At 41.6% G+C, this 26,510-nt stretch overlaps 1 protein-coding gene across 1 annotated transcript in view; it reads right to left on the bottom strand.

The window, feature by feature from the left end:
* TMC1 (transmembrane channel like 1) overlaps nt 1-26,510 on the bottom strand; it is a 384,878-nt gene that overhangs the window by 13,780 nt on the left and 344,588 nt on the right. The window contains exons 18-22 of the mRNA XM_059411859.1: nt 25,728-25,922; nt 22,910-23,089; nt 22,623-22,784; nt 15,000-15,128; nt 4,466-4,533 (exon numbers count right to left, since the gene is read on the bottom strand). Of these exons, the coding sequence (XP_059267842.1) occupies nt 4,466-4,533; nt 15,000-15,128; nt 22,623-22,784; nt 22,910-23,089; nt 25,728-25,922 (734 nt within the window). The remainder of the gene's footprint in view (nt 1-4,465; nt 4,534-14,999; nt 15,129-22,622; nt 22,785-22,909; nt 23,090-25,727; nt 25,923-26,510) is intronic.

A 26,510-nucleotide genomic window follows, 5' to 3' on the forward strand; every position in this document is an offset into this window, starting at 1 on the left:
AGCATTCAAGTGAGGTCACTTTTACTTGCTGGTTCAGTTGGTGATTTCAACAAAATAAATTTGAATTTTCTTTGATGAGAAAATCTATTAGCATCATAAAACCATATTAATAGCAAAGCATTGGTCCAAAACCAAAAAGAGGATAGATGTGCACTTATTTTAGAAGAATAAGCAGAGTCCTGTCTTTCAAACTGTCCCAGCTGTAATAAAGCCTTAGGCACTTCTAGTTAGGCTCAGCATTTTATATTTCCTGGATATGTAGAGTAGCTGCTTTAACTAATCCATTGCATATTTGGTATAAATATGGGGGGGGGATGGGTAGGGGACAAGGGGTGAGTTAGATGAAGAAATTGTTTTCTGCTATTTCTGTAAATGAAATGATTCAAACTAGCATTAAACGATTTCATTAAAAATTGGAATCTTGCCGAAAATTAGATCGTATTGTTGGTAGGATTTCATACAACAGATCTGAATGATAATTTAACATACTGAATGGATGGGGTGCCTGGGTGACTCAGTGGGTTAAGCCTCTTGCCTTCAGCTCATGATCTCAGGGTCCTGGGATTGAGCCCCGCATCAGGCTCTCTGCTCAGCGGGGAGCCTGCTTCCCCCCCACCCTGCCCCGCCTGCCTCTCTGCCTACTTGTGATCTTTGTCAAATAAATAAATAAAATCTTTAAAAAACAAACAAACAAAAACATACTGAATGGACCAGAGACTCTAAAGGAAGCTAAATGATTTTTTTTCTTTTAATGGTACAAACTTCAGATGCTGATCTAGCCATGCAGGTTCATCAGCTATAATATGTGTACCACTGTGATCCGGGGAGTCGACAGTAGGGGAGGCTGTGCGTATCGGGGAGTGGGGATGTATGGGAACGCTCTGTACTCTCCACTCAGTTTGTCTGTGAACCAACACTGTTCTAAAATAGAAAATTTATGAATTAAAAAAAGGTAAGAAGATAGACTTTGGAACAGCACAGGGTATCTTTATTATAGGAGAGCAAGAGGATCCTCAAGCTTCAAGAATGGGACCAGAATTACACAGTGCTCCACTGTATCTTCAAATGCCAGTATTAGTGATGTGAGATGCTCGTGAATCATTATACTTGCTCCCTTCTAAAAGGCAGGCTTGGCCATGGGATTTGTTTTGGCCAATGAAATGGTAATTATAATGAGGCATCTCACTACTAGAGACACTAAAAGCCCTGTGTAGATTCTGTTCTCATCTCTCTGCTCTCCTGACCAGTGATTCCAGATGGACCCGATTTTGCCAGTCCAGGAATCCACAGTGAAAGTAACTTGCAAGGGCAGAGCCCTCTACCAACCCACACTGGGCATGTAGAGAAAACAGGAAGTAAATGCTTCCTTTTGGAAGCCACTGAGATTTGGGGTTCTGCTGAACTGCTGCATAAGCTAATTTATCCTCAGACACAATTCTATACATTGTTTAAGATGCAGACTTACCTAAAGCCGCATCTATTTGTACTTCTATGTGTACCTGCTTCCTTCACCTGGACACATGCACACGCACACACCTGTATACGTGCATCTACAAATAAAGTTCAGATTTTCAAAATAAATATTGAAGAAATGGCTCAAGAACCATAAACTAGAAAAACAGCACACTGATACCTGCACCCTCCTGCCCATCCTGTCTTTGACTCACTAATCAGCTTGGCTCGCTAAGCCCCTTCCCCAGACTTGAGCCCATCATCTGTTAAAGATCCCTGGAATACCTCAGCTTTATAAAATGCTTTTCTTCCAAGAAGATCAAAGCAAATGAAAGCTTCTTTCACTGAGCTCTCCTTATTACTCCGGTGACACGGTACACGTCAGGTAAATTATTCACATTGGATCAACCAAGAAAATGAGGTAGTAGACGGTGACAACACTAGTGAAAGAGTACACAGAGAGACAGTGTTGGAGCAATGTCCAAACCCATCTTCCCTTGTACCGTGCTCTCTGCTGCCTCGACACCCTCCTACGAGGGAGAAAGGATATGTGTTCATCATTTTAAAATAGGATTGCAAAAACCTATGCTGTCCATTTTTAAATTAAGTGTGTCATATGAAGGTTCACTGGTCATTTGAGCCCATTTCATGACAAAAAGGATTTTACCTATAAAGTTTCACTTTGATAGCATCAGTGTAAATAACCTCCATTAATTAGAAACCCACAAAGCAACAGCTCAATGTCTCCAGTCACAAACCAAGGGAATTGAGTGTTTCTGTATGGCCAAACTCAAGTATGGGTTCCTCATGCCGTGTAGAATAGTAGCTTGCCAGGCTTGAGTCCCCTGGTACAGGGGACCCTACGGCACTTAGAACACACTGTCCACACTTCGCCCACCACACCACATCCCCATGCTTCACTAGCTTCCTGGGAGATGAGAAAAGACCATCTGTACCAAGGGTGGACCCAAAGGTCCAAATCATAGTTCTTTTGCTTCTGAAACTCTGATAAGTGTATGATGATCTCTGTACACTCAAAAAAACACCAACACTTTCTAATGTCTTCTTCAGACTAACAAGAAGCAAGACTTGACCAATACCTAAAGGATGAATACATAGAAAGGGATAGTGTGGTGATAGTGGAGAGATTTCAATAATGGGTCCACCCATGAGAAAATGGGGGAGGGTCTGTAGATATTTAAGAATCTCAACATGAACAATAGTGGACCACAGAGCTACAAAATTGTAAGTGAAACTCCTCCGGACAGCCATCACAACAGCTTTTCTGATCATGAAAATAAATTGCGAGGCCAATCTGTTGTCTTAGCGAGAGAAACAGACATGCAGCAGATGTCTACACAAATGGCACCTGCCAGGTCTGAGGGATTTGTGGCACTCTGTAAAAGCCAGGGAGTTTTAAAACTGATCCAAGGTGACGGTTTCTCATTGTTCCAGGTGTCATGTTAGCCATTTTTCTGCTGTAACTGCATAATCCCCTCCAGAAAAGGAAAGATGCAGAACTTAAAGAAGCTGCTCCCTTTACGCTCTCTGCTAGTGGGCCTAGTTTGGGCCACCTTGACTTTCCTCCCTGCTTGGAGAACGGAAGATGCATTTCACTCTTTAGCTCTGGACACATGAGCCAAAACTTGCAAAATTTAGGAAGTAAGAGGATGGGAATTAAATTTTTAAACATACCAGATAATGGAGAAGATCATCTTTTTATAGCCTTCCCTTCATATGTATTGACCTAGGGAGGCACAAGAACTTCCCATGGCAGGACAATGGGGCCCTTGGCTAGTCTTAATATTACTGAAGCAAGATAATTTTAACATTTGCAGAGAGGTCCAGTCTTGCAATGGTTTAATGATTCAATCCAGCTATGACTGAAGGATTTCAGTAATATATGAAGCTTGTGCAAAACTTGTATAGTTATTGGTCCTTGTACATGGGACAATGGTGTGGTCAATGGCACACTGTGATATTAAACGTGTAAGTAGGATTAAAGAAGCTCAAGTGTAACTATCTGTGGGTTGGGTGCTCTTAGTTAAGAGTGACAGATTTCCAAGACCACATGGTCCCCAGATGAGTCACATACTGTGATTCAATTTTTAAACTCCAAAACAATTCTACTGTATCCGCTCATCTTAACCTGTCAAGGCTGACAGTGAGAATGCTTTCATTTAATAAAAGATATGACAGTCCTTTGTACATCAAAAGACATAATTCTGACGTGCAAATGGCCTGTGAAACAAGTTACAAAATAAAGATCGTATTTTTAGCTTGACCTTCCTAAAAGATGTGTTTCATCTCCACGAACTACTGGATTTGGTAAGATAGTATTTTTAAAAGTAGCAGCGAGTTGTATTCTAAATATACTCAATAATGACAAAACAAAATCAGTTTCTCAGAAGAGCCTTCCATTAATTTGTTTCATCCTTAACATGCGGTTATGGGATCATTAATGTTTCACGGTTAGACCCTGGTGTCAGAGGATATAAAAGCAGAAAAAGCCTTCAAATAATCTACAAAGCAGAAACAGACTCTCAGTATTTGATAAAGGAACGCTCTGCAAAACAGGCAGGTGCCTTTGAGGATCAAGAGTTAAGATATGAAAAAATATATATACGTATTTTATATTTTTCTATATTCTATAGTATATATAATATGTATAATATACAATATATTCTATATATTCCAAGACATATATACATATATGCAACATATATACTATATATACTATATGCACTATGATATATATAATATAGCACATCCATTGTATATATATAATATTTATATTATATATATATTCATAAATATATATTATATATTTAGAAATACACACATACACACACACACACACACACTAGCTTTTCCTAGCAATCCACTTTACAAAGGCAGCTGTTGAGTTAGACCCAGACTGAGGACTTCTCTAACACCAGGCTACAGTGCCTTACGCAATAATGATCTTTGAGGCTTTTCTACAAGTGCTAACACTGTCCAACAGCTGACCTACCAGATCATGCCTTGGTTGAAGATCAGAGCGAGGACATTGCCGCTAATGTCAAATTCAGTGTAGGAAGGCTACAGGAGACACAGATATTCACTGGATTAGCATATCAACTGGTGAAAATTGAAAGCCAAGGGTTTCATCTTCCTGCCTACGTATGCCTGGGCTCTCAACTGCTTCCATGCAGCAACAATAGCAGAGTAACTGATACAATAAATATATATAATAAATATTTAGCAATAAATAAACTAATAAAGCACGCTTTCTAACATAGCAAAGCTCATTTTTTAAAGCAGTCATTCAATGTTGTGAAAGTGTAGACTAGCGGGCTCTCCTTACATGGCTGGGGAAAGTGAAAGTTGAAGCAACCATTTGACTATATAGATTAGAAACCATTTGACTATATAGATTAAAAATCTCATTTTTTTTTTTTAATTTGACAGACAAAGATCACAAGTGGGCAGAGAGTCAGGCAGGGCAGGTGGGGGGTGGAAGCAGGCTCCCCACTGAACAGAAAGCCTAATGCAGGGCTCGATCCCAGGACCCTGAGATCAAGACCTGAGCCAAAAGCAGAGGCTTAACCCACTGAGCCACCCAGGCACCTCTAAAAATCTCATTCTTTTAAACCCTGTAAGTCTACAGGGTTAGGATTTGTTTTAACAAATTGACCTTAAATGCTGACAAATTTTAGCAGAGATGAAACCCCCTAAATGTCCACTATTGGTTAAGTAAATATAGTGTATCTACACTGTAATCTGTACTGCACCTAATTACAATCACTGTTTGAAGAGTACTTACACACACCGGGAAAACTAGAACTTAATGTTAAACAACAAATACATAAAGTTAGACAGTTATTATTTTTATCAATGGAATATGCAATTACGCATAAGGAAAAGACTTGAAAATGACCAACAATTAATAGGTGTTATAGGTAGGTGATGGATTATGACTTTTGTTTTCTTCCTTAAGTTTGCATATTTTAAAATATTTTTCCAAAAATGTGAATTTCTTTTACAATAAAATAAATAGAAATACAGTACAAGTTTGAGAAGTTATTCAACTAGATAATACCCTCCCACTTAGGGCAGCAACATGAGCCTGTTTTGGGGGGCAGAGGGGCCCCTGGTAGGAACGGAGGTGGGCATCTGTCCCAGGGTGGTCTGTCCAAAGGCTTCCTGGTGACACATCAGGCTGCCTAGAAGGAAAGCTTCTATCAGTGGGAGTAATGCTACTTAGTAACCAAATGGAATTGGCTCCTGTTTAAACGGTAATAGAGAACAGCCCGTCAGGAAAACTGACTAACTGGTAGGTCACGAGGAAAAAAGAAGAAACGTGAAAAATGTAGACAGAGCACAGCAAGACCATGAAAAGAGGGGCAGGTGCCTAATCCTGTCCCAGATCCTGAAATCTGCAGGTGTGGCTTCAGACCATATGGATCCTCATAAACTTCCTCCCAACACACTCCCCCACGCAGCATATGCACACATGCTCACAGCTAGACAAACACAGTGAGATGACCTGAGTGTTGCTGTGCTCAAACCCAAGAAGTGCCCCCCAAAAAACAGGTGTAAGAAGATGAAATAGTTCTCTGGTTTGGAAACCTGATAAAACCTTTGCAGCTTTTGGATTCTTTGCCTCAAGAGTTCTTGAAGTCAGGCCCCAAAGTTCATCATTTTCCCAAAAGGCAGCGGTACTTCGGGAAAGGATATGGGTCAAGTTTATGGGTGCCTTGTAAAAGATTCAGGGCGTTAAGCAGCGAGAATGGTTAAATAACAAGATAAATCGATGAGATGAGAGACTGCTTCTAATCTTCAGAAACGTTAATTTGGAGTCCCTCCGGCCACAGGAGGGCTTTGCTCCGGACCTCTCTTTCTTTCCCCCGAAGCCTTGTGAGCTCACAGAACACATATGACAAACACTCGGTCGGGTGGCCTCTGCCTTCTGTGGTCTTGGACTAGCTCTTTTCTGTGTCAGACCAAGAGTCAACCCTTCATCTTTGGCCTTTTAGGAATGGTGCCATCATTTAACCCACCAGCCTATGTAAAATTTTAAAAATTCAACCTTTTAGAAGTATATTTTCTTTACTTTCACAAACATATAAGCTTCCTAAGGCCATTTGAGATATATTTATAGCTAAGTGATGAGGAAAACACTAAAGACACACTAGGAACCCTTGTTCTAATACTGTGTTTGCAGCAGGGGCAGCCGAAGGAATATAATAAATGATTTATAAATGAATGAATAAAATAAATGAATAAATGCATAAAATTCATTTTCATGCACTATTCATAAAATAAATGATTTTATTTATTTGTTTGTCGGAGAGAAAGCACACGTATGAGCAGAAGCAGGGGGAGTGGCAGGCAAAGGGAGAACTAGGCTCCCCACGGAGCAAAGAGCCGGATGTGGGACTTGATCCCAGGACCCAGGATCATGACCTGCGCTGAAGGCAGACCCTCAACTGACTGAGCCACCCAGGTGCCCCAGGAATATAATTTTTGATGCACAACTGGACCAGATGCAGAACGTGGGTACAGGGCATCCCTGGTGTGCCACATGGGTTTGTGGTCCAGACACACGTCTGGCATTCACACCTCAATATTAGACTTTGCCTTGCCGTGTCCCGGTTAGGTGAGCTGGGCCAGTTGCTTATCTTGTCAGGCCTCAGTTTCCTCACAGATAAACTGAGGAAATGAACAAGGTCAATGGTTATCACATTATGGCCCATGAGACAAATCTGGGCCACCCGCTGCTTTTGTAAATAAAGATTCATTAGAATACAGCTGCATTCATTTGTTTATGTATTCTCTGTGTCAGGCACTAAAACAGGGAAGTTTAATGGTTGGCACAGAGACCACATGGCCTGCTGAATGCGAACTCCTTTTTCCCTATACTCTACCCACAGTACTTCTAACACAGACGTGCGGGGTTTACCGCCATTCCAAACAATGCCCCGGTTCTCTGTGGACCTAAGCCGGATGCCCTACCGTTTCGCTCAGTTCTGATCCTGACTGTCCAGGACTCAGCCCACAAGACTGCCCCACTTTAGATACCAACCACAAGTTCGGTGTGTCACCTACGCTGAGTGACGGACTATACAACAGAGAATTCTCTACCTCCATCTACAAGTTTGATAATCTGCTAGAATGGCTCACAGAACTCCAGAAAACAGTTGATTTACTAGGCTACGATGGGTTTATTTTTTTTTTTTTTTAAGTTGCACGGTAGGATTAGACAGTTGGAAGAGACGCACAGGGCAAGGGATGAGGAAAAGGGTCCTTTTCCATGTTCTTTCTCAGCACACCACCCTCCAAGCACCTCAACATGTTCAGGGACTTGGCAGCTCTCCAAACCCTGTAGGTCAAGAAGCATTATAGAGACTTCATCAGTAAGTATGACCAACTATTAACTTGGCCTCTGGCCCCTCTCCCCTCTCTGGAGGATGGGGGAATAGGGCTGAAAGTTTCAAGCTTCTGATCACGGCGTGCTCTTTCTGGTGACCTTCCCCCATCCTGAAGCCATCTGGAAGCCACCTCATTAGAACTGCCTTATCAGAATAAGCAATGCCCCTATCACCCAGGAAAACCCAAGGAATGTAGGGGCTCTGTACCGGGAACCAGGGTCAGGGCAAATATTAGAATGAAGGATGATCCTAGCACCTGTATTGCTTAGGGAGTGATAATAAGGTTTAGGAGCTCTGGCGGGAGCTGGAAATGGAGACCAAAATATATTCCTTATTGTATCGTAACATCACACCTGCAGAAGTGAAACTGCTTACCATCCAGCCCTTTACATAGAAAGTCTTCTGACTTCTGAACTAGATCATTTCTAAGATCCTTTTCGAATCTAAAATCTCTAACTGACTGAAAAATTAGACCTAGTTATTAAAGAATTGCTTCTCTGTAAACATCTGGGAAATGCAACTGAATACTGTATGAGTTAAACTCAGAAAATCTCCCTCTAAAAATAAAACAGAAGTAGGCAAACACACACACACAGATACACGCTATAAAATTCAATGCTCAGGGGCTCCTGGGTGGCTCAGTTCGTTAAGCGTCTGCCTTCAGCTCAGGTCATGATTCCAGGGTTCTGGGATTGAGCCCCGCATCAGGCTCCCTGCTCAGCAGAGGGCCTGTTTCTCTCTCTCCCTCTGCCTGCCGCTCTGCTTACTAGTGCTCTCGCTCTCTCTTTCTGTCAAATAAATAAATAAAATCTTTTAAAAAAGTTAAAAAAAAAATTCAGTGCTCATTCTTTTAGAGATGGGTTTAGTAAAATCATATGAGATTATATAATATTTTTGTTTCAAAAGCAATGCTTTAATAATGTAAGTGTAAATCATTTTGTAGTACGTTTGTTTGATTGCCTCTAAAACATAAAAAAGCTTAAAGGTAAGTGAGGCTTGGGAAAAAACAGGTTTTCTTGAAAACCGAGAAATGCAATGATTCAAATGGGATGCATATAGCAAAGTTACTAAGGGTCATCATCCCTAATAATCTTTTTTGGCACCAGCAAAAAAGATCCCATTTGGATATAGGTTGAGGCCTGTAATAACTTTATGATAGTCAAGGGATTGAAATTATCTTGTTTTACTTCTGGACTTTTGTTTGTAGTGGGTGAGAGTCAGTGATCTACTCACAGGGAAGACAGAAAGTGGTTGCTGGACTGAAATGCCCAGGAAAACCCATCTGCTCTTGGCAAGTTTCGTTATTTGGGGAAGATCATTAACCTATGGATATTGTGAGATTATCTGAGAGATAATTCTGTCATTGCAACATCCTGTCTGATGTACAAATCTTGCTTCCCACACCCAAAATGATTCTGGGTCAATGGTTCTCAAGTGGTCCCCAGACCAGAAGGAGCAATGCCACCTGAGAACTTGTTAGAAAAGTAAATTCTCTGAGAGCTGCCCCAGCTGCCATGGAATCAGAAACTCTGTTTTCACACGCCTTCAGGGGATTCTGGTATCCCCTCTAATTTGAGAACCACTGACTAGGTCAAATCCTAGCCTCATCCACGAGGATGACTCTGGGACCCCAGGCTGCCTGCAGACAGACTCTGACAAATATTCAAGTGAAACTCCAAATCCAGACTGTGCTGTCCCTTTCTCCAGGTTGTCAACCCTTCACAGGCTACTCAAGACTTCTCACTGACCCTTTAGCATGGCATCTTCCTGGAATGCTAAATAATATCTCGTTCCCAGCTGGCGAACTACCATTTATTTCTAACGCTGTCTCACAGCCCCTCCTGTAACGACATTCTATTGTAAGTGACCTGTCTAATCTAGGGAGTGATCTGATTTCCAAATGCCATAGACTGGCTCATGAATTAGTCATGATTTGACAGAGTCCTTGGAATTTCTAGGGTTAAGCATTACATTGAAAATTCAACGTGTTGGAAATCTGGTTGGTGGCTTTGAAGTCACTTAGACATGAGTTTGAGTCTTAGCCCCATGATTGACCACCTATATGTCTTTGAGCAAATTATTAAACATCTGCTAATCCTCAGTTTACTGTAACATAAGGAAAAATAGGATCTACCTCATAGCACTGCTTCTATGAATACGTGGCATATTATACGTAAAGTATTTTATAGTTCTGACATAAAATAAACATTACATTAAAATATCATATCATATATCTACTCTTGTGGTCTGACAGTCATATGCCTCTTATTTATGGATAATTTTGAGCCCCTTCATCAGAGCACAGGGAAATCTCTTCTATTTTCCACATATATAAATTTCAAAAAGACCACTTTAAAATGTAACTTTAAACAAGATGCTGACGCTTTGGGGCGCCTGGGTGGCTCAGTGGGTTAAAGCCTCTGCCTTCGGCTCAGGTCATGATCCCAGGGTCCTGGGATTGAGCCCCACATCGGGATCTCTGCTCAGTGGGGAGCCTGCTTCCTCCTCTCTCTCTGCCTGCCTCTCTGCCTACTTGTAATCTCTCTCTGTCAAATAAATAAATAAAATCTTAAAAAAAAAAAAAGATGCTGACATTTTAATTTGGTTGAACATAGTCTAGTTCCATGCTATGTATTCAATTCTATTTCTTCTTCGATCCCTGTTACCTATTTTATTGGTAAATAGCAAAGATAGTGTCAACACAAATTAGGCTGTAAGTAAGAGCATGTTGAGCTTCTGCAGGAAACTCAGAGTTTATGAGATACTTTAGGGCAGTTATGCTGTATCTGGGTGGTTAAAATCTCTCCTGGAAGAAGCCATTCCACTCCCGATGAGTCAGTGAACACTTCAGAAACACTGCGAACTGTCTATGCTTGGAGAAGCCTTAGGAAAAGATTAACTTACATTACTGATCTAACACATGCTGCTGGCCAGTAATTTCCCCACCTCAGTCCCTCTTTATATGTTTGTTGTGATAATACCTTAGCCATAAATTTCTAGCTGGAAAAAACCTACAGGGTCACTTCTAATGTAATGTACTCTGATACAACCAGTATATAATGCAGCATATTTAACGTAATGGCTATGTCCAGAAGGACACGTCATTGCCCTGGTTTATCCTCTGGTGACACGAACAGAGGCAACTCACTTCAATTCATGAGCCCTCGATTTTTCAGATGTGAAATAAAGTGTGCCTGATTGATTATGTCAAAATTCCACTCAACGCTAATATTCCACGGATCGCTAAATCTGATGCTGGAGTCTGCAGAGTTTAGTTTTTATGGAAGTTGTTGTAAGAAAAGTGAATGGATTTTTTAAAAAGGTATATTCTCTAGGAATGGGCAATTCAACTTAAAGAGAAATGAATCATAAGGTTATAAAGATTATTATCTGTGCATCTCACTATGGTTTATCTGTGAAGATATTTAACTACATGGTTATAAATAAATGTAACCGCAATATTTACTATAATAATTAAAAATTAGATAAAGTTTTACTGACAGCCAATAAAAATTAATTATAATTTGTTCATTTATAGAATATCACAGTCATTTAAAACAGTCATAAAAGAACAGTTAATGAGGTGCCTGGGTGACTCTGTTGGTTAAGGGTCTGCCTTTGGTTCAGGTCATGATCCCAGGGTCCTGGGATCGAGCCCCGCGCCAGGCTCCTTGGTCGGTGGGAAGTCTGCTTCTCCCTCTCCCTTTGTCCCTTCCCCTGCTCCTGCTCTTTTTCCGTCAAATAAGTAAAATCTTAAAAAAATAAAATAAATTATTTTAAAAAGTTAACCTAGGGAAATGGTCACAGGTTAAAAAAAAAAAAAAAAAAAGCAGGTAACCAGGGATTAAATATATACTTTTTCATAATTTTATAAAAATATGTATATTTACAAAAATCTATCATACTTTTTTATTTACATATAAACAGTAATACTATCTGATTCAAATAATCCAAGTAAGCAATCCCATAAATGGTGGGATTACCTGTGGTTTTTATTTTCATATTTAACATACACTGGATTTTCTGGATTTCTTATGATGAACTGGTACTATTTGGGGAACTCGCAAAAAAAAAAATCTTTTCATAGTGGAAATGGACACATTTTTCTCTTTGACCTGAAAGGCATCTCCAAAGTATCTTCTCTGCCCATCTCAGGTTCTCCTTTGCTCCATGATAGGTCCTTTCTGGACTCATATTTTCAAGTAGGATATCTCGGAGAATATCAGAGATACATTCTCATCGCCTCTTCTCCTCTGTGACAGCCCCAGCTGAGAATTCTGCATCTCCCCTGCCCATACTTTGCCCATACCCGCGGGGCCCTGTCTTACATTGGTCCCTCCACCGAGAACCCTTGCTTCCACTGGGTCTTTGAAATTCTGATCCTTTCCCAACTGGCTCGAGTGCCTCTTGGCATTTCTGATCTCTCTCTCTCTGTCTTTCTCTCTCTCCCTACTTTCTTCCCATCTCTCTTCCCTCCCTCCACCCCCAAAGTCATGTCGCCATTGGTTTCTCCTAGAGCACTTACACTTTCTGCTCTGTATTGATCAGGAGACAGTGTGCAGGATTAAAGGTCAGTAAAGCCTGTGAGAACCAGTGGATGGCTATTCCAACTGCACCGGGCAGGGGTTTCTCACTCCAGCCCATTTCTCCCCAGTGGGAATGTGGATCGACTGTTGCCAGCCCTTCCAATATGTCAAGAAAAGCAAGAAATCCCTACCTTTTTTTATACGTAAAACCTTTAGTTTTAAAATATGAGCTCATTAAAACAAAACAAAACAAAACAAACAAAAACATTCTGCAAAGAAAGAAAAATCTATCAGCAAGCTGAATCTCCGGACATTTATGGCAAGGCCAAGTTTGCAACCTCTCCTTAGGCTGACATCTTTTACATCTCTGAACCCCCTTATCACCTGGCCCAGAGCTGTGCTCCTACCAATTCGCACTCAGGCACTCAGCTGTGCCCGTTCTCTACAGGATGAGTCAATGATGACAGGCTCCGCGTCCAAGGTCCCCCGTCCACCTTTTACTGTTTCTAAATCATTTAGATGCTGGGCTGCTCTCTGCACAGCCTTCCAGAGGTAACATGGAAGAAAATTCTCTGTGACCTAAAATGGGAAGTTGTCTTTTTTTTCCCCCCTGTTCTTTGTACTAACCCAAGAGCACTGTCAGCACTCAATAAATAATAAATGACAGTCATTTAATTACAGCTTTTATGCATCCAGGTCATGTTTTATTGACTTGGTATTTGAAGCAAAATTTTCTAGCACTTAGGAAGAGAGCAGTAAGGGATAAAAGGCAAGCATAAGCCAGGCAAGGGCCTCAGAAAGAAGTGGCAATTTTTATGTCTGCCTCGGAAGAGCTGAATCAGACAAGGAAAATAGAAATGAAACCCGGCCAGCTGAATACCTCATAGCGGGGAAGGGGAAACCATAGCATTACCTCACTGGCGCGCACCAAAGAGCATTATCTAACCACTTTGGGCGCGTCCCACAGGCCCTTTCAGGGAGGATGTCAGAGATGACCTAATCAAAGGTAGGATCTCAAAGTCAGATGGCCAGGCTGAGGATCCTGCCTGGTGTCTTGAAAACAGTCCTGAGCATAGGACTTGTCCGGAGACTAAGAGGGTATGAGGTTGGGGAGAGGTTGGCACAGGGCTGGGGGAAGGTTGGCACTAAAGGATAGCCCTTCCTTAGCGAGGAGAGAAACATCATTGGCTTGACATTACTGAACCAGGATGGACTCCATGGGCACATCCCTGGAAGCAGGCAGAATTCTGCCAACAGATGGCGTTGCCTGAATGGCGCTAGAATGTAGAGGCTTACAGAAGCAGACAGTCAACATATAATGCCCACTGAGAGACAAGCACTGTTCTAGGCAGAGGTCAAGGCTTCTGTTTTCATAGGGCTTTCATTCTACCAGAGGGAGACGGATTATAAGCAGGCTTTTGAAAGGAAATGTCAGAGTTACACATCGTATGAAGAAAATCAAGCAGGACGCTGAAGTAGAGAGTCTGGTAGGCTACATTAGATGGGAAGGTTGGAGAAGAGCTCAAAGATGGTGACATATTAGTGGAGACCTTAATGACGAGAAGGCATCAGCCAAGCCCAATTGTAGGAACCTACAACCCTATAGGGGAAAACAGCTAGAGCCAATGCAAGGGTCGTCTTGTGTTTGAGCATAAGAAAGAATTCCAACATTTAGGGACTTTACAAAACAAGAACAACAGTAGTAGAAGAGCTCAGAAAGAAAGAAAGAGGAAACAAACAAACAGATCCTGTAAGACATCAAAGGCCTTAAAAAGAGATTTGGGATTCATTCTAAGTACTTATTAGCCACGGGAGGATTTTGAGCACATGATTACAGTCAACACTTCAGGTCATAGTTCCCAAGATGACTATTAAGAGTTGCAAAAGAGGGACCATGGTCCCCTGGCAATGTGGGAAACTGCAGAGTGATGTGTGCTCTGTTGCCTCCCTGAACTTTATGGGGGTCGCAGGTTGGTGGGGGGCTTGCACGCCGAGGGTGAACTGGGCGTGGAGTCAACATCAGTGGGGTTCAGAGAAACCTGGGTTCTTGCTGTGGTGCTGGAAGGACGTCAACTTGCCAGAATTCAGGTCCACCACTTGCCAGACACCTATCAGCACCCTGGGACCACCTCGGAACCTGGACAGCTCCCTACTTGTGTCTCTGCTGAGCTCTTATTGGCCTGGGAGCTTTATGCTACAAGCACCATATTTACTGGATCCATTTATCACCCACTGCACTGCACAGTAACTGTCTAGGAGTCTGTTCAGTAGAATTCAAAGTTGATATTACCCATTTTGCCTGGCTTCTAGAAATGTCAACAGGCTGCATGGGGAGGGGGCTGGCTATGGGTCCCAGACTGAGTTCACCATGTTCTTGGATAGGTTGAGATTCACTGCTTTAGCCATCCTGTGCTCACTTTACTAGAATATCATAAACCATGATGCTCCCGTCTGATGCCCTTCTGAATTAAAACTATACCCACGGGTCTTCACTTCCTAACATCTAACACATGGTCCCACCTCCTAAATTCTTCTTCTGGCATAGCATGTGCAAATGATAAACCACTAAGGAATAATCGGACAAGAGAAAAATGAACATCATACTTACATATCCATATTCCAAATCCCAGCACCAGCAATAATTGCAAAACCTCACAAAACATGCCCGGAGAAAGTCTCCAATGAGGATCGTGACGTAAGTGGTCAGAACATCAGAAACGGTCAGCCGCACAAATTCCTGTCGAGATATTATCCAGATTAAAAAAGAGGATCTCTCCATTCAAACGGCCCTAGTGTCAGCCTCAAGTTCGTTATGCTTCTGCATAGTATTAGCTTAGAAACTGCCATTAATAGTAAAACAATAGTGAGGCATAGCTAGCAAGTGACCAATGTTTCACCCTTATTTTATTAGTCTAAAAGTAATTACCCCACTTAAGGGATGCCTAGATGGCTCAGTGGGTTAAGCCTCTGCCTTTGGCTCAGGTCATGATCTCAGGGTCCTGGGATCAAGCCCCGCATTGGGCTCTCTGCTCAGCAGGGAGCCTGCTTCCCCCCACCTCCCACCGCCCCACTCTCTCTGCCTGCCTCTCTGCCTACTTGTACGCTCTCTCTCTGTCAAATAAATAAATAAATAAATAAATAAAAGTAATTACCCCACTTCCAAAACCACTATATCTAAAGTCTTCTCATTGAGAAACATTTATAAGCATGGCACGAGAAATAAAACCAGGAATATACTAACCACACGTAAGTTTATAACTTTGATCTGGCAAACAGCAATGTTTATGCAGTTAAAAGATGACCTCTGAAAAGTACTGGCAGCATCTGTGATACAGGATTCGTTTTTCTAACATGTTAAAAATGTTTATAAACCAGCCTGACAATAGATGGGCAATGCAATAAGGAAAGAAGTTTGCAAATGGCAAATAAATTTACAGAAGGAAATATGCAGTCAATTAAATGTTGAAAAACACTGAAACCCCCCACACAAAAGTGCAAATTAAAACAATGAGTTGTTGACCCACAGAAAGATGAATCTTTAAAAATCCAGTCCTCTCCTTATTGGTGAGTATGGTGAATGTCGACCTCCGACAACATTTGGGGGGAAATTTGTGGAAATCCATCACATTTCAAAGGAGGCAGAATATGAAGGAAATCCACTTGTAGAAAGATGTCCCACAGCAATATTCACACAAGTGCACAGATCTAAACATGTGAGTATGAAAGTAGGGCTTTTTCCAGATAAAAATTGGAAACAATTCAAATATGCTTAGGAGATTTATGAAATAGAAGGGCATGTCCACACAACGGACTATCGTGAGATCTTGAAAGCAAAAGAGTGTTTAGTGGTTAGAGACGCACAACTGTGTGAACATACACTAGAAACCAGTGAATTGTATAATTTTAAATGGGTGGAATGTGTGGTATGGGAGTACCTCAGTAAACTTTAAAAAGTTCTAGAACACTATGCTCTGATAAGAAATGGATCTTTAAAAATTTACAAAATAGGGTATATAGTATGAACTCATTCGTTAACAAAAATTCCTATGTATATATGCATGTATGTATACATATAGGCATAGAAAGTTCTGGAAAATTAGAAACTGGTTACCTCAATGGTGTGGACTTAAATTTATGCGCAAAAGGGTGTGTGCTGTGGGTTAGAAGGAAAGTTCACTATGGAACCCCTACATGGAACCCCTACAACAATCAGTGATAAACATAAAAACAGACACATAATTACAAATGTTCATTATGATAGCTCTCCTCTGCTCTTCCTTTTCTTTTCCTTCTCAATAATTTATGTCCCAAGACTGAAGATACTGAACATCTACTAATACATATTTTGCCAGAAATACTAGTGTTCTTCTATAATTTCTAAAGTCTTTTGGTTTCTACTTCCAGCTACCTACATAATCTCCCCTCTAAAATAACTAGTGAGAAAGAATTTTCTCATGGGGCAAAGGGCCATTTGACTAGCTATCACTAGATTCGTTTCCAGCCTCATACTTCGGAGCAATGCTTCCTGAACGCCAGATCGTCTACCACTTCCATGATTCTTAATACGTCCAAGTACCATATGAAATATAATGTATCTCAGATTTCTTTTAACTTTAACATACTTTATTCTTTAAAAAAATTGCTGCTGCTATTATAAATATAACCTGCTATAAATAGCAGTTAACTAAAACATACATATAACCCAAACAAAATTATAGTAAAACCTTAAAAATATAAATTTAAAAACTTAGCATTAGTTTTCACCAACCACAGTGCCTGTGGCAAGAGCTTGTAGGCTGGCAGTATATTTCAGGAAGTGGTGTCAAAGAAGGGAAGTGTTTCATTCAGGGAAGAATGAAACAGAAGGGAGGAAAGCTTTTGCCTGAGAGCAAGCTAAAAGCTGCCACTACTGGGGCAACTGAGTCTTATCCTTCTGAGGACCCACCTGGAAGCCTAGAAGCTATATAGAATAAGCCTCGGAATTGTCCATGCCAGTGACAGAAGGAGGACATACCGATCACCAGCAACCACCCCCATTAGTCAAGGGTGTCCCCATGTGGTGTTAACACCTCACTTGATGACAGCAGAGGAACTCTGAAGGTAAAGAGAATAAGCATACAGCTGTTGAGATGCTGTCAGGGTGACAGCTGTGTGCAAAACAGCTGGAGTAAAAGATGGGCCAAGAGAGTGCGAGGTTTCTGCATAATCTGGAAGTTTCTGTATAACCCGGCTCCTGTCTAGCTCCCCATATTCTTCTGGTATTGCTCATCCTTCTACTTCATTTCAACTCCCTGGCTTTCATTCAGACCCTCAATCTCCACACTTCCTCAGGCCACAGGGCCTTTGCATGGGACTGCACACCACTCAATCATTGTTACTTCACCTCTTGGCTCAGCTTATACCAAAGAGCACACACCACTGAAGCATCACTGATTCAGGAAGGTTTCACTCACCTCGCTGACAAGGGTGAGTCTCCCTATAAAAAAAAAATACTCAGATTCCATGCATTTCATTCTTAGAGTGCTTGGTTAGCATTGTAAATTTGTAAATTTTGCATAATGACTGAATTAATGACTTTGTTCACCCCCAAGAAATTGTAGTTTTCACAAGAGCAAGAAACTAGCCCACCTAGGGGCCCACTGGACCTCTAGCAGCCAACAAGATGCCTGCCACTCAGCTTACACTCAATAAATACGGAACGAGTGGTTGAATGATAGTAAATTCCTGCCGGTATTTCAGGCCATAACTTTGTTTCTTCCGGTTCTTATTCTCTTTTTCATTCCCAGGCAACTTGAGTTCAGATTCTGATAACGAGTATCAATAGAGATAGGCAATGAGGGATATTTTTTGGCTTCCATCACCATGTCAGAAGACCTTCCTCAGGTAAGAGAAAATGTCACAGTGGTTATAAAGTCGCCCATGTCTTCCTAAACATCCTCATCCCAGTGTTTAAAATCCTATTTTTTCCTAAGCAGTGGTCTGTCATATAAAATACCGGAAGAGGATTGAAACATTATATGGAAATGTAAGATTTATTCACAAACCACAGAACACCACAATGCTTCCTAAGAAAGAGAATCCCCAAAACAGTGGCCCAGCCCACCTGAGGAGCACCAGTCCCAGGTCCCAGCATGCTAGTCAGGATGGGAGCACAGGTTCCATAGGCCCCCTGCTGAGCACGGCGCCCCACACCTCGAAGCTTTCCACGGAGGACAGTTAGTTAAAATGCCTGCGCAGCTTTGATCAGCAAACTAAGAGTCATTAGCAAGTAACAGGAAAGAGGCATCACCAAGGACCACAGACTCTAGACATCCCAAGGCAGGAGTTTAGAGAGTATGTGTTCATGCTCATTATGTTTCTAGGGACAATCAGCACTGTAGCACTCTCATCAGACGGTGTGGGTTAAATCTGGGTTCCTGTCATTCACTTCCTTTAAGAGCTTGAGCAAATTATTGTAGCTTTTTAGGCCATGGCCTCCTCATCTATAAGATAGGGATAGAAATATAACTTATCTCAAAGGGTAATTTAGAAATTCAAGGAAACAGCACTGGGCACATTATGGGCATTCAATAAATGTTAGCCACTGCTGTTCGTTCAGTTGTTGGCGGCTTTCTCCTTCCCCAAAATGCAGACCTCAGTATATAGCTTTAAATAGCAATCTCCCATGGGTATTTGCTACCTACCTATCAAATGCCACTGCAGATGGACCTAAGTGGTTACATCTTGAGATTCCTTGGAGGGATAAAGGAGCCACCAAATTATCTTATATTCAGACTCAAAGATAGGTTTGAGTCCTGTATCATCCTTGAGGAAACAAAGCAGAGGGCATCCGTGGAGGAGAAGAGGAAAATTCTGGAATGTTTTTATAGAACAATGAGTGTTTGGGGTGTATCCCCAACCTGACATGCACAGCAGATACCTTTACTGTTTCTTCTGGAGTCACCTTTTTTCAAAAAAAAAGATTTTATTTATTTATTTTATTTTAGACAGAGAGAGAGAGCGAGCGAGCGAGCAGGGGGTCATGAGCTGGAGGAGGGGCCGAAGAGAGAGAGAGAGAGAGAATCTCAATCATGCAGCGCCATCGTGGGTACAGAGCCTGACTCAGGGCTTGACCTCACCAGCCTGAGACCATGACCAGAGCTAAAATCAAGAGTCGGACCCTTAACCAACAGAGCCACCCAGGTGCCCCTGGAGTCACTTTTTAATGGTTGAACAAAATGTTCCCTGTTGCATGGATATTGATCTCTTAAAGACCAAACTCTCCAGCCCTCAGGGTTTTTTAAAATTTCTTTTCTTTTTTTCCTTCTTTTTTTTTTTTTTCTAAGATTCTATTTATCTGACAGACAGAGATCACAAGTAGGCAGAGAGGCAGGCAGAGAGAGAGAGGAAGGTAAGCAGAGAGCCCGATGCGGGGCTCGATCCCACAACCCCGAGACCACGACCTGAGCCGAAGGCAGAGGCTTAACCACTGAGCCACCAGGTGCCCCGCCCTCAGGGTTTTTATGTCCCCTGGTTCTCTAACCACCAGAGACTCTACCTCCCTCGTCAACATTCTGTTCAGAACCACAACCTCGGGTCCAGCCCCTGCAGACTTTCCCACAGGAAGGTGAAAGAGAAGGGGACAGTAAGGTGAGATGGTGAAGCAAGGAAAGGCACCAAAGATGGGATTTTTTTTTTTTTTTAAAGGACAAAACAAGCAGCAAAGTCCCAAGAAGAATTAAATAAAGTGACTTTCCTTTTTAAGTCAATCTGTGTGGGGCCAACCCAGAGACGTCTGCATAATCGGAGGCGTAAGCATCCTCCTCGACTGCACTGGCATGCCTATCTACTCGATCACTTGCTCTTCCCCAGAAGACAATAGCCTCAATCTTCCTGACAGTCCATTCTAGTAAGACTCTTAAAGGGGAGCCTGCATACCTGTCAGTATGCATTCTAGGACATAGAGAAGAGAACATCTCAAAGTTTTGAGTTTGTGAAAAAAGCTTTTCCCCTCTGATTTTTCATGTCTTTCCACTTTAGCTGAGGACTCACAGAGCAGCCTAGATGTGCTAAGACTTAGATGAAGCACCGTGACCAGATGCGCTGACTTATATGAAGCACCTTCAAGGAAGGACCCTTGAGGGGCCCTGGGTGGCACAGTGGGTTAAAGCCTCTGCCTTCGGCTCAGGTCATGATCCCAGGGTCCTGGGATTGAGCTCCACATCAGGCTCTCTGCTCAGGGGGGAGCCTGCTTCCTCCTCTCTCTCTGCCTGCCTCTCTGCCTACTTGTGATCTCTATCAAATCAAAAAATAAAATCTTAATGGGGCGCCTGGGTGGCTCAGTGGGTTAAGCCGCTGCCTTCGGCTCAGGTCATGATCCCAGGGTCCTGGGATGGAGTCCCGCATCAGGCTCTCTGCTCAGCAGGGAGCCTGCTTCCTCCTCTCTCTCTCTGCCTGCCTCTCTGCCTACTTGTGATCTCTCTCTGTCGAATAAATAAATAAAATCTTTAAAAAAATAAAATAAAATCTTAAAAAAAAAAAAAAAGGAAGGACGCTTGAAATTCAGAAACCTATGTACTTCTGTGCATTCCCTTCTTGTTGCTGCTGTCATGATCTACCACACGCTTTGGGGCTTAAGACAAATTTATTCTCTTACAGTTCTGGTGGTCAGAAGTCTAAAATCAAGGGGAAGGCATCAGGGAGGAAGCTGGATCCGCACCGTAAGGTCCAGCTTCTGGAGGCTGCCGGCACTCCTGGGCTCACAGCCCCTCTTTTCCATCTATAAAGCGCATCTCTCCAACCTGGTTCCACTGTCATGTCTGGTTTTTCTGACTTTGACTCTTTTGTTCCTACTTGTGATTTCACTAGGTCCATCCACAAAATCCAGGATAACTTTCCTTCACTCAGCCCCATTGGCAAAGCCCTTGTAACCATGAAAGGTAACATCGTCAGACGCTTTCCAGGGACTGGGACATGGACATCTTTGAAGGGCCATTACCCCACCCACCATACCTGTCTCCTAAGTAAAGGCAGCCTATATTTCATTTCATTTATAATTTCAGATATAATACACTTTATAAACATGTATGAATGTGCATGTCTGAAAATGGAGTATTTAACAATATGTAACTGGAAAGGGAAATGTTTATCTGGACCCTGAAAGCATAAAAATAAAGTAAAATAAAATCCTTAGTCATAGCATACTGTTTGGACGTGTGTGTAGCATCACATACATTGTTCTGATTTTTTTCCCCACAATTAAAATCACAGTTGATTGGCCTAAGTCTGAGGAGCATCTAATAAGAGCATGAGGGCATCTAATGATATCCACATTTGTTTAAATTGTATCCATTTTATAAGACTAACACTAACTTTCAATTTTTCCTTTTAGATTACAAAAAAGAAGTACACAGCAAAAAATTATTCAAATAATTCCACAAGACCACATTACTGGGACTGGACTGTTGTCCCACGGGCAGGTAGATGCACGATGACATATCTGAAAAGTATCTGGTCCTCCTTGAGGATCCCAAGTCCAAAACCAGTTTATGAAATGCACAGTGGCAACGTCAATTCTAATGAGACTGAATTAAAGACTTTTCAAAATAACAATTGGATCTGTATAGAAATAAGAGATGTGGAATAGTTTATTGTTGGTTTCTTAATTTGGTTTCCCTTATTGGTCAGAAAGCCATATGAAACATTCTCTCCTTTCTCTGGTCAAATACCAGCAGTCTTAGACTGGGGTCATTTACATAATCCTCATGAAAACAACTCACCTAAAATAGTTATTTCCTTTAACACTTAAGGGACAATTATTTGACAAAAATGGACATTGCTGAAATTAGTATTCATGTGTGCTCCCCAAGGAACATTCTTTTAGTGGGAAACTGGAAATAATAGGTAAGAGTTCCACTTAAATATTCGCAGGAGCCTGCATCTAAATCTAGGTGCTTTCTTATAACACAAATAGAAGACGAACCTCTCCTCACACCATTTAAAAATATCCTTTCTTTAAACACAGCTTTAAAAAGGTGTAAAAGTAGTACTTCCCTCGATGGCTGGAGTGAGGCCTGCTTGAGAGACTATACATGAAATTCATAGCCAGCACCATAGTAAGCCCTCAATACATCTTTGGTATTTTTTTTTTTTATGAAGCAACAAAAAAAATAGGCCACCTTTATGAAAGACATCATTGATTCTGCTCTTTCTTCATCCATTTATTGTCATCCACTTCTGTTGGTGACATTACCTGCCCTACCATTGTTTCCCAGCAGGGTCCTCGAGGTACATCTGCGGGGTGCACAAAAAAAGGTGGCCCAGTGCTATTTCCGGTGAGGGAGGCATTGTAGGCCTTGATCATGTTGGCTTCCCAGAGGGTAATATTGGCCTTTACCAGCTTCTCCTCTTCAATCTAGGATGCAAAGGGATGGAAGCAATGATGGAGACAGCACAGGTTTCAAAGGCCTTTCTAGCAATCTGGAGACCGGGAATGTAACAACACAGGGATGCCGAAAGCCATCCAGATACGAGACTCACCTTGTTGTTAATCTCATCCATCAAGGCCAGAATAAATACATACAGGTTGCCTAAAAGTAGAGCAAAAATGCGTCCCAGTAGCCATTTCAGAGCGATGAGGGGATGGTAGTCTTCCAATTCAGCAAATAAGTCAAACAGTGTTGGGCAGAACATCCCCAGCAGGGACATGACCATGTTCATCTACAGGGAGACACAAGGAATTAACTAAGTTAATGGTATTTTAAAAATAATTGCTTTCTTCCGGGATTTTGCAAGATTTCAGCTACATTTCCTACATCTTTTATAAGACTAAAGAAGATTATCTCATGCACTTTTAAAATTTGATCTCAATAAAACAACAAAGAAAATATTCAAGTCCCATTCTCAAGGCATGCTTGAGCATGAGCCTGTATATGTGCCAGTAATAACAGTCTGTTTCCTAGTATAATGAGGGAAGTAATTTATATCACCCTATGTCCAATGAACACATGATTCTACATGGGAATTGATTCTGATATGGTGATACACTTTTTTTCTTTTTTTAAAAGATTTTTATTTATTTATTTGACAGAGAGATCACAAGTAGGCAGAGAGGCAGGCAGAGAGAGAGGAGGAAGCAGGCTCCCTGCTGAGCTGAAAGCCCAATGCCAGACTTGATCCCAGAACCCTGATGCCATGACCTGAACTGAAGGCCGAGGCTTAACCCACTGAGCACCCAGGCGTCCCACGGTCACACACTTTGCAACAAGAGTTCCAATGGAAAGCGAAAATGATCTTCTTGGGGAATGAGGTCCAAACTGGAAATACTCGTTTGACAATTATCAGCATATGTGCTAGTTCAATCAGTTGGAATAAATGAGCTCCCTGAAATGGGCTCAGGACTAAGTACTGAATTCTGGGGAATACACCCTATTAGGGGCAAAAAAAAAAAAAAAAAAGGAATGGGTTTACCAAGGAAAACAGGACATTCAGAGAAACAAAAGGAGAACACAAATCATGATGTTATCAAAGCTGAAGTAGGAAATTTCCAGGAGTGAAGAAATGGTTTAGAATGGCAGTGTGGGGGAGGGGGAGAGAATATGAAAAGTAGCAAATGTATGGTCCATATCTCCTTCATAATTCAAATATTAGGCTCTATTAAATCAGGGAAAAGAATCCAGTGCATGTACTACTTTCGTGATGGGGAAAAAGCCTCCCTGAATGCAAAAAGACTTTGGGGAGCCCTGGCCAGGGCCTTTCCTAAACACCTGGTTCAAACTGTCACCACTAAACATTTCCTATTGCCATTTCTTGATTCTGTGTTTTGAATGATTGTAACTACCAGATTGTATTGAGAAAATACTGTCAGTATGGTTTTTCCCATTATTATTAAGAACGTTACATGAGCATGACCAAGAGAAGATAAAAATCAGCATGACATAATATAAAATCAGCACGTATAATTTCAGCTTAAGGTAAAAACTTGGCAGATCCTGTGCAATCTTTTATAAGGTTAATTTAAATTCTGTTTCATCAAATGTATAAAGTTATTCATGAATTCCCATTACTACCTTTGTTGGCCCTTAGGACTCAGGGTCCCCTTAAATAGGTGTTAAACAAACTCTTATGTAGAATGATCCTTCTACCTAATGAAAAGAAACTACCTACATTTTACTATGATTCATTTATACAAAACTATGATCAATATGAACCATGGGCCAAAGTAATAGAAGTTATCACAACTATAAGAAACTCTGACGACAAACTTGATAAATGCTTTGAGGTTCTCCTCTGCTTTAAATAAATAAAATACCTCTACCTAATGACATTTTATAGGTTTCCATGAAATGTTTGTGCTGTTATAGACTCCCATCTCCAGGATTATCATTTCTGAAATACACGGAATGTTTTCATTTGGAGCCTTTTGTTGTAAGTAGGCTATACTTTGTCCAAGATATTTCTAGAAAATTCTATGCTTATAAGGACTTTCTGAATCTTTCTGGTCTACAAGGCTCAGCAGAAGTTTCAGTGTGGGCACTCTACACTTCCCACAGCCTTAATCTATACATACTTTGAAAATGCTCAAGTTTAAAAAGATGCCACATTGTATGCCAGGACATTTTATGAAAGGCAACAGGCCCTAGCAACAAGACATAGCGAATTCCTTATTCTCTACATCTGCTCTCCTTCCTCTGACCTGCTCAATGGGCACATATCCTGAAGACACGTCACCATCAGACTGAATTCCAGGCAAAGAGCTGGCCTTCCTCATTCGATTATCTCTTGGAGGGGGTGGAAATAAGGCAAAGGGAGGAGAAGAGAGACTGCTAGGGAGAAACAGAGAGAATCCCAGACTTGCCGAAAGCGGAGGAGGTAATCTGAATGTTTCCAGTGAGAGAAACATAGGAACCAAGGACTCTAACATTGCTGTTTCAAAGAATTAGGGCAACAATTGGATCTTTCAGGGATCTACAGAGAATCTACAGAGAAAGAAACATAGAGTCATGGAAGGACTGTTGGCTCTGAAATCAAGGTTCCTGGGTTTTAACTCACTCTTCCCCATGGTTCTGTGACCTGAACACACCACCCCTCCTCCTGACATTCATTAACCGCATCTGTAAAATATACTGGTTGGAATATATGCGTTCTAGTGTCTCTTTCCACTCTGGCTTTCCATAAAATCACAAAATGAGAGACAGACAGACAGTAGAAAGATCTGGAAAGGAGTGGAGAGCGTGTGACCGGCCGGCGTGAGGTAGACAGGAAAAGGACGGCCTAATTTAACACTGCACCGGAGAAGCATAACCACACAGTTCCTAATGTCAGGTTCTAAGCACATAAAAAGCATGCAGAGACGAACTTCATTCTTCTCCCACCACCCAAGGGTGTCAGGATCTTGCTGTGCAAATTCCTGGGATCGCTTCACAGCCCAAAAGATGAGGTATCCACTCCCGCCAAGTGTTAGAAACACGAAGAAGTTAGCGAGAAACCTCAGGAATCTGATCAAGTGGACGTTTTCTTCTACTTGGGCTGCTCTCTCCTCTATGATTGCTTCCTGTACTCAAGCAAAACAGAAAAAAGAAAAATGGGTCTGAGCTACGAAAACTAGCATACACTCACAAGCTATTTTGGCAAACGTCGAATGAGGAATGAAAATCGGCACTCTACCTGGGATTCCACAAACCAGGCGGATATCAGCAGCAAGGAAGAGTGAGTGAGAGAAAGAAGGGAGAATTCTTATAAACTCTGATCTCAGATGAGGACGAACTTCTTTCTAGATTCTCTTCTGATAGTCTTTTTTTTTTTTTTTCCTGAAGCTCCAAAATAATACCCAAGGGTCATTTTAAATATTGAGCCAGCTTATTCCTGTAAATAATTAGTAAGCCTTGTTCTATCATGGAGACTATCTGATTTCTGATTATTAATGGCCTCCTGTTTCAAGCCAATGGCAGTATTTTTATTACCAAATTTAGAGCAGAAATTGTGCTGTCGTGTGTCCTATTTTCCAATCACAATCAGAACCCTGCCCGGATCCTGGTAGGCAGAAATGATGAGTTAATCTTTCTTTTAATTGTCGGGATACTTCGCTAGCTAAACTGTACGGAATGGCTCTGATTTTTGTCTTTGAAATCCAAAGGCACGG

Source organism: Mustela nigripes, chromosome 9, assembly GCF_022355385.1.
Source record: "Mustela nigripes isolate SB6536 chromosome 9, MUSNIG.SB6536, whole genome shotgun sequence".
In the NCBI taxonomy this organism is placed as follows: domain Eukaryota; kingdom Metazoa; phylum Chordata; class Mammalia; order Carnivora; family Mustelidae; genus Mustela; species Mustela nigripes.